Below are 12,536 nucleotides of genomic sequence, written 5' to 3'. Positions count from 1 at the left end.
CATGGTAGGGAAAATTAATGATGCCAGAATATGGTTTTGAAAATAAAATACCATGACAGTGTGATAACTGTGCATCTCCAGACACTGCCCATGAAAACAAAATGGAAAATAAAAGGCTAAGTGTGAAAGAAAATGTAGAAAATTAATAGGATTGAAGACATTTGTGGTTTCCATTAGGGTGTATGTGTGTAACAGTAAGCATTTTACAAAAGGATGTTCTTTTACTTTCATATAAAAGAGGATTACCCTGGGATTTAGAAGCACTGTGAAATAACAGTACCAGAGTAACCATCTTGGCCATACCACTCTACTTCTCATCAACTTTCTCATGGGAAAATGTGGATTTTGAGTAGAAAGTTTGTGAGGCTCTTTCACATTCTAAAAGATAGTAGTGGGCATGGGTTGATGAACAAAGCAGCATAGTATGGCAGGAATTCTACATCTACAAGAAGCACTCCATAAAATTATTTAGGGATTCTGATGTAGTCCACATGTGATTTTTAAAACTTGTGCAAATTAGCATTCTTGGGAAGTTTTAAAAATATTTATATAAATTCCTGGACCGTTTTCCTCATTGGAAGGTGAACTTGTTAAAGACATCCACTTGTATCTTCAGTACCTAGGATAATTTAGGCTCAGGGAAAGTACAGAATAAGTGAATAATGAATTCTAAGTTTCATGGGGAAGTAGCATGTGAAACATGTAAGGAGAAAGCAAGTATATGTACGTAAAATGAAATTCTAACACATGACTTTGAGGGTTACAAGGAATGGATGAAAGGATTGACTGAAGGATAGACCACTGCCTTAATCTAAAATTGAGACTGTTTAGATCTCTGAGCCATAAAATTTAGGAAATTACAAGTCTGATATTAGAGCATGAAAGCACAACACAGCATGATAAACTGATGCTGGGAAGGGAAGAGAGTTAATGGAGGGTCTTCAGTGTTCTTTTAGGCACATTATTCTGTATGCACAAAGCTTTCAATTTTCAAATTTTAAAAAAAAGGTTTTTTGATTATGAAATCCTTTTTTTTCTCTAAACTGTTACAAAGAAATTTAGCACATAAATCATATTTTTAGAAGAGTAGTAATGTTTAAGAAAGGTTTAGGTCTCTGGAGCCCTACAGGTCTGGGGAGGGCACTCCAGCCTCCATGAAACAAATACAGAATTCCACAAAAGGCAGTGTGAAGCCATCAGATTGAGGTGATGGAGCACAATGATGACAGAGACTGCTTATCAACCACTTGGTTGTCATTCATTAGCCAGAAGCAGCTGAAACTGTGAACACAAGAAAGGCTTAAATATTACCATCTAAGGAATTAGATTACAGTAATATGAAGACATGACTCTCCAGAGTTGGAAATCGCCCCCAGGTTTCATCACTGAATAGTGATAATCACACACCTATAAATGATCAGATGTACAGCACACATAATGTATATGAAAAACTAGATCTTATATCAATACATATGAATTTTCCTAGTGTATAGTGAAGACATAAGTGACTTTTGTGCACCATATTCTCTCTCATTATAAGACATTATATAATACAGAAGTGCACACAGCTTTCTCTTGTTGCTGAAGAGAGACAATTGAAGTGTGCATTCAAGGCCCCAGACGGTAGGCCAAACCAGAGCCAAGTCACCAAGCACATGTTGTTATTCTTAAGCAGATATAGAAACTTTTATGAAATTTAATCCAAGATAAAAGCCAATGCAAAAGCAGATTTAATGTTACTGTTCCTGTATCAGCTAGAAATGCATTTGGCCCCAAGCAAAAGAAAACCTGTACCAGGTTTTGCAAAAATCCATTTAACTCATGCACCAAGGAATGGTTGCTATAGAAGCTTAGCAATGCCTTCAGAAAGAAACTTCTTCTATCTTTCTTTTTCAGCATGCTTAGTAATGGCTGCTCACTTTTAAGCCTTGACAGCCTCTTCCAGACAGAAAGAAGGAGTAAGGAGAAGAGGTGGTGGTGGTAGAGACCAGCCTTTAAATTTCACTGTGTCTTATGGCAACTTCTAATTTCAGAAAGGATGAAAAAAAATTGTATTTTAGCTTTGAAACAGTTAGAAGGGGTTTGGAAAGTGAGTTTAGGTCTTCCAGTTTATAGAATCTATTATCAATTCTTATATAAAGTCCTATAAGCCTAGGTTAGCGAGGGCCAGTGGAAAAAAAATATATTTAAAAACTCTAATAATATATCTCACTATATCTCTATATGATCCATATTTCTAAAATGTTTTCATACTGTTACTATCTTACCAAAATGTTAATGGAACATTTTCATATAACTATATCATGATGGCCACATACCTCCTCCAGTTTCAGAGGGTGAAAGGCCAAAATAATATACATTTATATATCTTCTAATGTTAGCCACTTCTGTATCATTAGTTGGCAACATTCCAAGCATACAACACCATATTTAAAATTGTGAATGCAAAAATATTTCGTTGTTATTTTAATATTTTTGAACAGTACGGAAAGACACAAAAATGCCATAATCCCTGAGCTTATATTTAGGATTATATTTAGGATGTCAAATTATGATACATTAAATCAATAGATTTTCAATCACATGCTAAAAAAGAATTTTATGAGATCAATTAGACTTAATGGAAAATCAAATAAACTTGTTTTAAGTCTGTACTTCTAAAAATTGATTTTGCAAATATAATAAATTAAAATTTACTTTAAATGCATGTAGGATGGTATAAGACTAATTGAACAGACAGATAGTACTCATGTGATTTCATGCTGAATAATTCACGATAGAGACATATGCATTAAAATGTTAAAACTTAAGTTGCTTTATATACATGTAATGGAGTCCTGAAAAAGTATAAAAGGGAAAGAGACATTCATCTTTTTTTGTAGAAACAATGATGACAATTTTTCAGTTTGATGGAAATTATAAACCTACAGATAAAAAAAAAACTCAATAAAGACAAGATACATGAAAAGAACTACTCGAAGGCAATCACAGTCGAATTGCTTAACACTCATGATAAAACCTTAAAACTAATCAAACAAACCAACAAAAAAGACATGTTACATAAAAAGAAACAGAGTTAAGGACAGCCACAAGTTTCTGAAGGGAAACATGCAATGGACGGTTGAAATGAGCAGAAAGGAAGATTAGGACAGAACTCCTTTATGACTTAGTGTGCTTTTTTTTTTTTTTTGCCTTCCTGGACTCCTTCCTCAATAAAAATATCTAAAATTGTATTTTATGGGGTGCCTGGGTGGCTCAGTTGGTTAAGCATCTGACTTTGGCTTGGGGCATGATCTCAGGGTCTTGGGGTCATGGAGAGTCTACTTGTCCCTCTCCGTCTGCTTGTGCTCCCTCTGTCTCTTTCTCGAATGAATAAAATCTTTAAAAAAGATTATGTTTTATGACTGTGTTGGTATAAATATGAATATATTACTATTAAATACTAAAATGTTTGCTTCTTCTTACAAGCTTGTTTTTTCCTTTGGATTTTAAATGAAATTAAAACATTTTTTTATAAAAAAAAAAAAAAAAAAAACCATTTTTTTTTTTTTTTTAAATCAACAAATCTTTATTAAACACCTGCCAGGTTACTGGGAGGAGGCCATAATGCTGGACACACTGTCAAAGTCGATCTTCTCCACGATGTTCTTGGGCTTGATGCTCTCCTCTTGGCTACAGATGAAGATCTGGCCTGACTCATCTGCGCTCCAGCCATACTTGCTCATCCACACTTTTAGCTGGCTGTCTGTCAGGTCCCCAAGCATCTCAGCCAGCAGCCAGCGATCAATGTGCTGATAAGTGATGCCCACAACGTGGCAGATAAATTTTCGGACTGAGTCTTCGAAGCCGGTTATACCTTCCAGGAGGTCCATGTTTTCATCCAGGGCTTGCCAGAAGGCCTGGAAGTGGCAGGTCTCCAGCAGGTCTCCGAGGTATAAAATCTGCCGGATTGGCCGTTCTTCTTGATGTGCCTGATCGATCATGCACTTGCACAGTGTGAAGTCGGTGTGGGGCAGGTTGGTGAGGGCCTTTAGCAGGATCTGGGCAGTGCATGGTTCACCCATAAAATGGAATAGTTCTTTGTATTAAAAGAATGATTGACACATATACAAAACTGGATGAATCTCAAAATATAGATGTGGTATATATATATATATATGTGTGTGTGTGTATGTGGTAAATATATATGTATATATATAACATATACACAATGGAATACTACTTAGCCATCAAAAAATGAAATCTTGCCATTTGCAGCAACATGGATAGAACTACACGGTATTATGCTGAGCAAAATATGTCAGTCAGAGAAAGACAGTTATCATATGATGTCACTCGTGTGGAATTTAAGAAACAAAACAGGATCATAGGAGAAGGGAGGGAAAAATTAAACAAGAGGAAATCAGAGAGGAAGAGAAACCTTAAGACACTCTTAATCACAGGAAATAAATTGAGAGTTGCAGGAGGCGAAGGGGGTGAGGGGGAATGAGGTAACTGGGTGATGGACATTAAGGAAGACATGTGATATAATGAGCCCTGAGTATTATATAAGACTGATGAATCACTGACTTCAACCTCTGAAACCAATAATATATTGGTTTTAACTGAACTTAAATTTTAATTTAACTGAACTTAAAATTTAATTTAACTGAACTTAAATTTTAAAAAAGTTTTAAAAATTCACCTGATTGAAAGAAGTCAGAGTATACACTGCATGTTCTGATCTTTACAAAATTTTTAGAATAGGATAATTAATCTTCAGTAACAGAAAGCAGATCAGTGGTTGTTTGATAGAGAAGGGGCAGTAATTACAAGGGGAGCAATGTGCAATGTGTATGTCAATTATATCTCTATAAAACCTTTTCTAAATAAAAATAAGCTAAAAAGCCTATGAAGCAGTAAATAATGATAAATTTTGCCATCATTATTTTATACACATCCTCTATTTTTACACTGAAATTAGAATAAGAGAAAAGTGTATAGGAAAATATGATAAAACTTTTATGTTAATTGGTTTTCCATTCACTACTAAATGTGATAAAATATAAATACTCCAATATTTTTTTTCCTATGGCAAGTTCTTGCCAATGTAAACATGAAGGTATCAAAACTAAAGGGCACTTTTGCTTTGCCCATTCCCAAAACACTTTGGATTAGTGTGGAGCTATTACTCAGAAAAGAAACTTGATTTAAACATGTGGATTTCTCATCATGAAAAATCCTAAAAATTTGTTTCTCACCTGGTGAAAAAATTAAGAAGGTCTATATTATGGAACGTTGGTTAGGCAGGTATCATTTACATTGTTAAGCCAGATTTTTGGCTTGGAACAGAAGAAAGTTCAAGCAGCAACATCTCAACTATCATCTTCTCTGGAATCATTAATTGCTTATTTTTTCTTCTATGGCATTTATCTTCCGTATAAAATGTGATAAAATTTATTTTAGGGAAGTCACCTTTGGATTTTCATTTACTTTCGGCAAACTGACACCATTGAAAAACTCAACTGATTTTGTCAGATCTCTTCGTATATTACAAAGAATATTATCATACAAAAATGTCAAGAGATTTAAAAAAATCTCATTTCTCTTGCTCTGTGGAGCACCTGTGATGTTTGATAATATGCTATTTTGCTGCTTTGGTCACTGAGAAGATCCGTATGGAAGTCATTGCTTCCACATTTACATATGTTATCTTCAAATATTAGTAAGCTCAGATTCCACTAGTGTTACTATTTCTTAGGTTATTGGGCAAACAAGTAAAGCAGCAGGGTAAGGGTTGTGCTGGCGATCAAGAATAAAAATGAAAAGTTGCAGTGTGTGAGGTTGACCATGTGGCTCCATTTGTTCTTCCTGGAGTTGTGCCTGAAGGTTGGTGATCAAGGAAGCCACATAATTAGAAGGGTGCAGATCTGTGACTTCTGGTTTTTATAACAGTTTCCTTAGAGCAAGCCCATCAACACTCAAAAGTTCCCTGTATTGTCACATATATAAATTGTTGCATCATAAACATATCTTGCAACATTTAATTTCTTAATGCATCATCAAGCCAATCTGATGTTCAGTGCAAAAGGCCAGACAGTAGTTTATTAGAATTCACTCCTGGTCACCGATATTGGTGACCATCCCTAATTTCCAAACAATTTCTCATTACCTCAAAAATTATTACTATTTTAACCTGGTGACTATAAATTTCCAAAAAAAAAAAAACCACATATGAAAGGTGATATTAATTTCAACTCCATTTATTCTGACCCTCTCTGTTCTTCTGCCTGTTGTAAAGTTCTAAACAATAAAAATTCCAACATAACCCTCAAGGTTATAGGAGTCAGTGTATATAGTTTATCTTACATTGCCCAGGACTTAAAACTGCTGATGTTCATTCTGCAGCTGCCAAAGACCTCTTCAAGTTTTAGTAGTCTGCTTTCAGCCAATGGAACTGACTTTCAAGAACACATTTTTACAGATTCCCAGCCACACTAGAAAGTCATTAGCCAAAAAGTATGGGATTTTGAGGTTATGCAATCAGAAAACTGATCAATAGGAGGAACAGGTGCAGGATCAGGACGTCTAGGGGTTACTTCCTCCCCATTTCAACATATTCTGACTTGAATATGTCTAGTCTCCCAAATTCTAAGACTAGAGAGCTGTTGAAGACTGGGTAATTCTGTCCTCTATTGTGCTTATCCAGTCCACTGCTACTGTGAGTACCACATTTTCATTTATTGGCTGTAATCTTCACATATTACTCAACCCTCCTTATTACTCCAAAGGAATTGTATTTGGGAGAACCCATATCCCTCTACCCAGGATGTAATACTGGTTTCTATTAATCAGCTTCAATGATCAGAACAATCCAGGACTTCTGATGGGCCTATTTACACTAACATAGGACATTTCTTCATGATGAATAAGTGACCCAGCACCACCCACTCCTAACTTTCTATCATTTTACACCAAGAAAAATATTTTGCCTAGTATGTGACTATTAGTGCCTAACATCCTAAGTCCAAAAAGCACCAGAACATCTGCTCCCAAACCCTATCCCATCTTGGCAATGAATCTCATGCCTGAATGGAGATATCTATCTCCTCTAACATCTTGGCAATGGATCTCATGCCTGAATGGAGATATCTATCAGCACTATCCCTAGCACAGTTTAGGTGGAAAGATTATCAGGGTTAACCTTCTACTTCTTTGCAATTAGCAGCATCTTTGGCCTCCAGAAGGTGGTATTTTAGAGGCTCTGGGTTTCAGGGTTCCATGTCTGAACCTGCTAATTTGTAGCAGCTCTAATGTAGCCATTAGGTACCAATCTAGGTGTGCAGTACCTACAGTTTGTAGGTATGTTTTCCAGGCTGAAATTAAGGACCCAAACTGTGCACCTTTTTATGAAAAATAAGATGGTGAGTTCTAACCATGGGATCTTCTCTCCTATAGCAACTATTAATTACTCAAAATATTATATAATCCTTTCTAGCTAGAAGAGGATAGTACTCCATAGTAATTGTCTGACTACCTTGACAGGCATCAGATTATTTTAGTTATATTTCTTAAATAGTGATTAGAAGAAAACAATGTGCACCAGTGAAGCACATTAAACTAGCAATAAAATTGTGAGAGTCTTTCTCTTTGTTAAAATTAGAGTGAATCAAACTGAGCATGGGATAATAAGCAAAATAAAGTTCTTGTATATGAGTGCCTTGGGAAAGAGTATTTGGCAGTGAAGCAGCACAAAAAACAGATTTCATACTCAGGATTTGTTTCAAATGTTAAATGAAATTCAAGGACATAGGTGATGCCAGTCTACATCAATAGATTGTCTATATTTTATTTATTTTTAAAAATATTTAATATTTATTTGACAGAGAGAGCAGGAGAGCACAAGCAGAAGGAGCAGCAGAGGGAGAGGGAGAAGCAGGCTCTGTGCCGAGCAGGGAGCCAGACGTGGGCTCATTCCCAGGATCCTGGGATCATGACTTGAGCCGAAGCAGACCCTTAACCAACTGAACCATCAAGGTGCTCCCATCGTCTAGATTTTAGATGTCTGCCTTTTTATTAGATACTTCTCCTTAGTCTTTAAATATGTGCATATTGTCCTCATTAATACTAAGAGCACAAAGGAGGAGAAAAAAAGGAAAATAGCAAAGAAAAGAAACATTAACAACAAAACAAAAGTTTGTACACCTCTATCTTGAAAGTGGTTAATATCTTTCTGTTGGTGGCATAAACTTTTTTTGCCATTATCCGTGTTCCCTGACTTCCTTAGTAATAAAACCCCCAAATTTTAACTATGCACATGGGTATCCTGGAATGAAGGGTACATTTCCCAGCCTCTTTTGATACTAGGTTTGGCTATATAACTAAGCTCTGGTCAAAGGAACCTGAATGTTTCCAGAAATCATCACTATGGAAGGGTTCATCCTTTCTCCTTCCTGGTGGCTATAATGCAGTCACGATGGCCTGAGACTCAGCAGACATTTTAGATTACAAAATGGAAGTTGAGGATGGGGAAGCAGTAAGATTGAAGGAGTCTGGGTCATCCTGATGGTCAGCCACTTTAAGCTCACAATTGTTGTATGTCAATTATATTCAAATAAAGCTGGAAAAAATAATAGTTGTGCTGCTGTAAGGATGAGATATTCAAAAGTCTTGGCACAAAGCCTGGTTTTGTTTTATAAATGCTTGCTATTAAAAATGTGTTTAATAAGTTGTAGCGACTACTATGATGATAAATTCTCATGGTCAGGCACTATGCTAGGCACTCTGTGTGCAACATAGCCTTGTCCTCAGTGAGCTAATGGTAAGAGAGGATAGATAGCACAAAACTTATTAAAATGCATGAAATTGTAAAATATAGGCAGATATTAATAACTTTTTATTTTATATTGTACTATATATTTTCCTGGGTTTCTATGGTATATGTGTGTGTGTTATTTCACTCACATAAAAATTGATGGCAAATGTAAAGCCTGATTATAATATATGGCAATTGAGCACATTTAAGTAGATTTAAAGGAATTTGATAATTAAGAGTATAACTACTCAGGAAAAAAATACAAATAATCATATTTCTGAAATAAAATTCAAATAACATTGCTCACATTTTATTTTATAGTGAGCATTTAATTAACTCTGCATATGCATTCTTAATTTTTTTTACTAATGTAACATTTTTCAAATAATAATAAACATCTCTGAATTAATTTTTTAAAGAAAAATGTGAAAATGCAGGTTTTTGTCTTGGTTTCAGTTGCAGGGATGCAGATGTTTCAAATAATGGTACTAGATAATTAATTTTTTAAATTGAAAGTAAATTAAATTTTTAAAATAATTTATTTATTTATTCATGAGAGACACACAGAGAGAGGCAGAGACATAGGAAGAGGGAGAAGAAGCAGGCTCCATGCAGAAAGCCTGAAGCGGGACTTGATCCCAGAACTCCGGGATCACGCCCTGTGCCAGAGGCAGACTCTCAACCACTGAGCTACCCAGGCATCCCGAAAGCAAATTAATTTTAATAATGGAATCAGAGTGGCTCATAAAACCACAAGTTATTTCTTACATGTCTTATGTAAAGTGGCCTTCAAAATAATCCTGTAGTAGATAAACTCTGTGAATATTTTTTTTTATCAAGGTATATAGAATATGAGAATGGGTACTTAATCTAGATAAAATTATATACAAAACAAAAAAAAAGCCTAAACTGTTATTCACTCAGACTTCCTTCTTCCTAAAGTGATCCCTGGCAGAGTTCCTATAGGCCAGTAAAGCATCTGGACCTGCTTCAGTCATCTGGAAGCCAGGGGAGGAACAGCCCAAGGATAAAGCTGGACACACAATGGAAAAATCAGGGAAGAAGAAAAGAACCTGAGTCTATGACAGGATTGGTGAGCCACTGAATCAACAAATTCTGGAACTGCCTTATGTCTGGACTTGCTGTTTTGTGAGAAAGCAAATTTTCTATTGTTTAAATCAATTTGAGTTTCCTACTACTCAAAGCTAAAAGCCACTTGATTATTATAGTATCTTTCTGTACAACTGGAAAATCACTACACGTAGACTTGGATTTGAAAAAGACATAAAAGTCATCATGGTACAATATTTTCTCAATTCACAATGGAAAGTGGTAAAGTATTTGCAAGTTATAGTTCACTAATATTTAGGTTCTAATGCTAATGAGGGATGAACTTTTTAAATAACTTAGTCTCTCTATTGCAACGTCAGAAAACTATGTGCTCTGCATTAAGTGAGAGAAAAAATGGTCATCAGCTTTTACTTTAATGCTTCTGATAAATGACTCTACTGACTTTTAAAAAGATGAAAAGCAATTTGAGTATTAAAGACGTAGGAAGAGTCAAGACTCTCAAGTATTAGAGATAAATAAGGAGTCAAGGTTTTCATTAGAAGAAGTCTTCTTGAGTTTGCTGGTCATTGGAACATTAATTATGAGCTATTTTGGCATAAGTCTTTGCTAATGCAACACTGAAGCACTTCGTTCTACTAATGGCTAGCTTTAATTCAGGAAAAGTCTTTATTGTAATAAGCAGAACTCTGGCTTGCCTTAACTTATCAACATTTGTCTTCTGAATGAGGCCTTTTCTTTTACCACATTCGGGCCTTTTAAATAATTGAAAGCAGCTGCTATTTTCCCCCTCTCATTTTTGTTTTTTCCTTTTATGACTGTGAGTTGCAGGAATAGGGAAAGGGGAGCATTCTTTTCACCCATAGGGTAACATACAGATAATTTTATTTTATTTTTTTCAGCAGAGATGAGTACAGGTCTCTCTCTATTCACATCTCTCTGCTTCCTCTTTCTTCCAAGCAAAGAAAGTGATTAGCACAGGCAATCCATCCTAATATTCACTCCTTTCTAATGGTCAGAGTTAACATTCCAAAGTTTACTGATGATATGTGTCTTGGCCTCTCAGAGCTTTCTTTCTCAGATGACAAGAATCCCTATAAATGGCAGATATTCTCTTCAATTCTACCTACATGGCAAGCTCACCATTAAAGACCTCCACAATGCTTCTGACTATAAGAAATTACTGTTATTGAACTGCTCAGTCTGAATTTGGATGAGCTAAGGGAATCAACTCCATAAAGGAGAACACCGAAAGCCTTTCTTCACCCTTAGATCCAAGCTACATTCTCACATTCAACATGAACAGCAAGATGTGTGCTTCGGATAATAACACTGATACTGGATGTATTCCATCCTTCATCCAAATCCTTACACTTCATCTCAGTTGGCTCAGAACTTAGAGTGAGCCTGAGTACTATTATTCATATCTAGCAACTCTCTCCTAATAATCCCTAGTTCATTCAATGTTTTTTCTTACATGCTGTCATTAATCTCCAAAATTAAGCTTATCCCTCCTGAATACCTTGTATTTCGTGTAGGCACCTCTTACAAAGTAGTCTCAGCACCACAGTATATTGGTGAAAAATATATCTTTTTAATTGAATTCAATTAGACCTTGGTTAACATCCTGACTCTAGTGTTTAGAGATGTGAGTGCTTGGACAACACTCTGATGGCCCTGAGTTTTAGGGTCTCCAACTTAGATGGACACAATACTGACCTCACAGAATTACTATAAAGTTAGAGATAATAAAGATAGCACTTGTTATCATTTAGCACAGTGCCTGATATACACTAGGTCCAGGAGAAATGTTAGTTTTCCTTTCAGTCTCCTCACACAAAACTAAACCTATTTCAACATCATACCTAGCACATATGGAAGACACTTTAAAATTTTGTACTTGCTCCATAGATCAGACATATTTTGAGGAAACTTTGTGGGGCTGATTTCCACATTAATAAATGAAACAGTTCATTTCTCTGCTCCTCCCTATTGCACTCTTATAAATAAGTAAGTAAGTAAATAAATAAATAAATAAATAAATAAATAAATACATACATAAATAAAATCTTTAAAGATAAATAAATAAAAATTAAAAAATAAGTCAGGCAAATGTAGCCTTTTTTCTGAACCCCTACTTAAATGCTATCTTCTTCAAGAAGGTTTAATTGTATCTCCTCAATCAACCTCATCAGAGTCAAACTGATGCATTTAATTTAGACATCTCCTATATTACTGATTAAATTCTGTATTTTACTACAATTAGCTGTTATTTTATAATCCACATTGCACTGTAAACTTTAATGCATGAACGTGACACCATGGTACTGTTCCATACTAGTGTGCCAATCTAACATTAAAATCTACTAGAGGTCAAGGGGCAGTGTGAATAAAGGGCTAATACTAGGCCTGGGGTAATATAGGGATCCTAGAAAATTTTTTCTTGGAAACACTACTTAAGATAAATGAAGATTGTTGTTTATATCTTCATAGTGTGTCACTGCACGGGGTTGGGGGAGATATGAGTTGACAGGCAAACCTTCAACCTCAGTGGTTTATAAAATTGGTGGGCAGAGGGGCTATGGCCTTCTACACTATAGGTCAGGGAGATCTACACATTCTTTGGTTCTCAACCATGGCAGCCATACATATAAGACAAAAAAAAAAAGCTGCA

General features: G+C 35.4%; 1 protein-coding gene across 1 annotated transcript; it reads right to left on the bottom strand.

The window, feature by feature from the left end:
• Positions 1–3,538: 3,538 nt before the first annotated feature.
• Positions 3,539–4,044, bottom strand: LOC121491364 (eukaryotic translation initiation factor 3 subunit K-like). Its single transcript, XM_041756195.1, has one exon. The coding sequence runs from the start codon at positions 3,981–3,983 to the stop codon at positions 3,588–3,590; it is 396 nt and encodes a 131-aa protein (XP_041612129.1). The 5' UTR covers positions 3,984–4,044; the 3' UTR covers positions 3,539–3,587.
• Positions 4,045–12,536: the final 8,492 nt, after the last annotated feature.

Source organism: Vulpes lagopus, chromosome 5 (assembly GCF_018345385.1).
Source record: "Vulpes lagopus strain Blue_001 chromosome 5, ASM1834538v1, whole genome shotgun sequence".
Taxonomy (NCBI): domain Eukaryota; kingdom Metazoa; phylum Chordata; class Mammalia; order Carnivora; family Canidae; genus Vulpes; species Vulpes lagopus.
The sequence above is the reverse complement of the archived record's forward strand: the minus strand, read 5'-3'. Positions and strand labels throughout refer to the sequence as shown.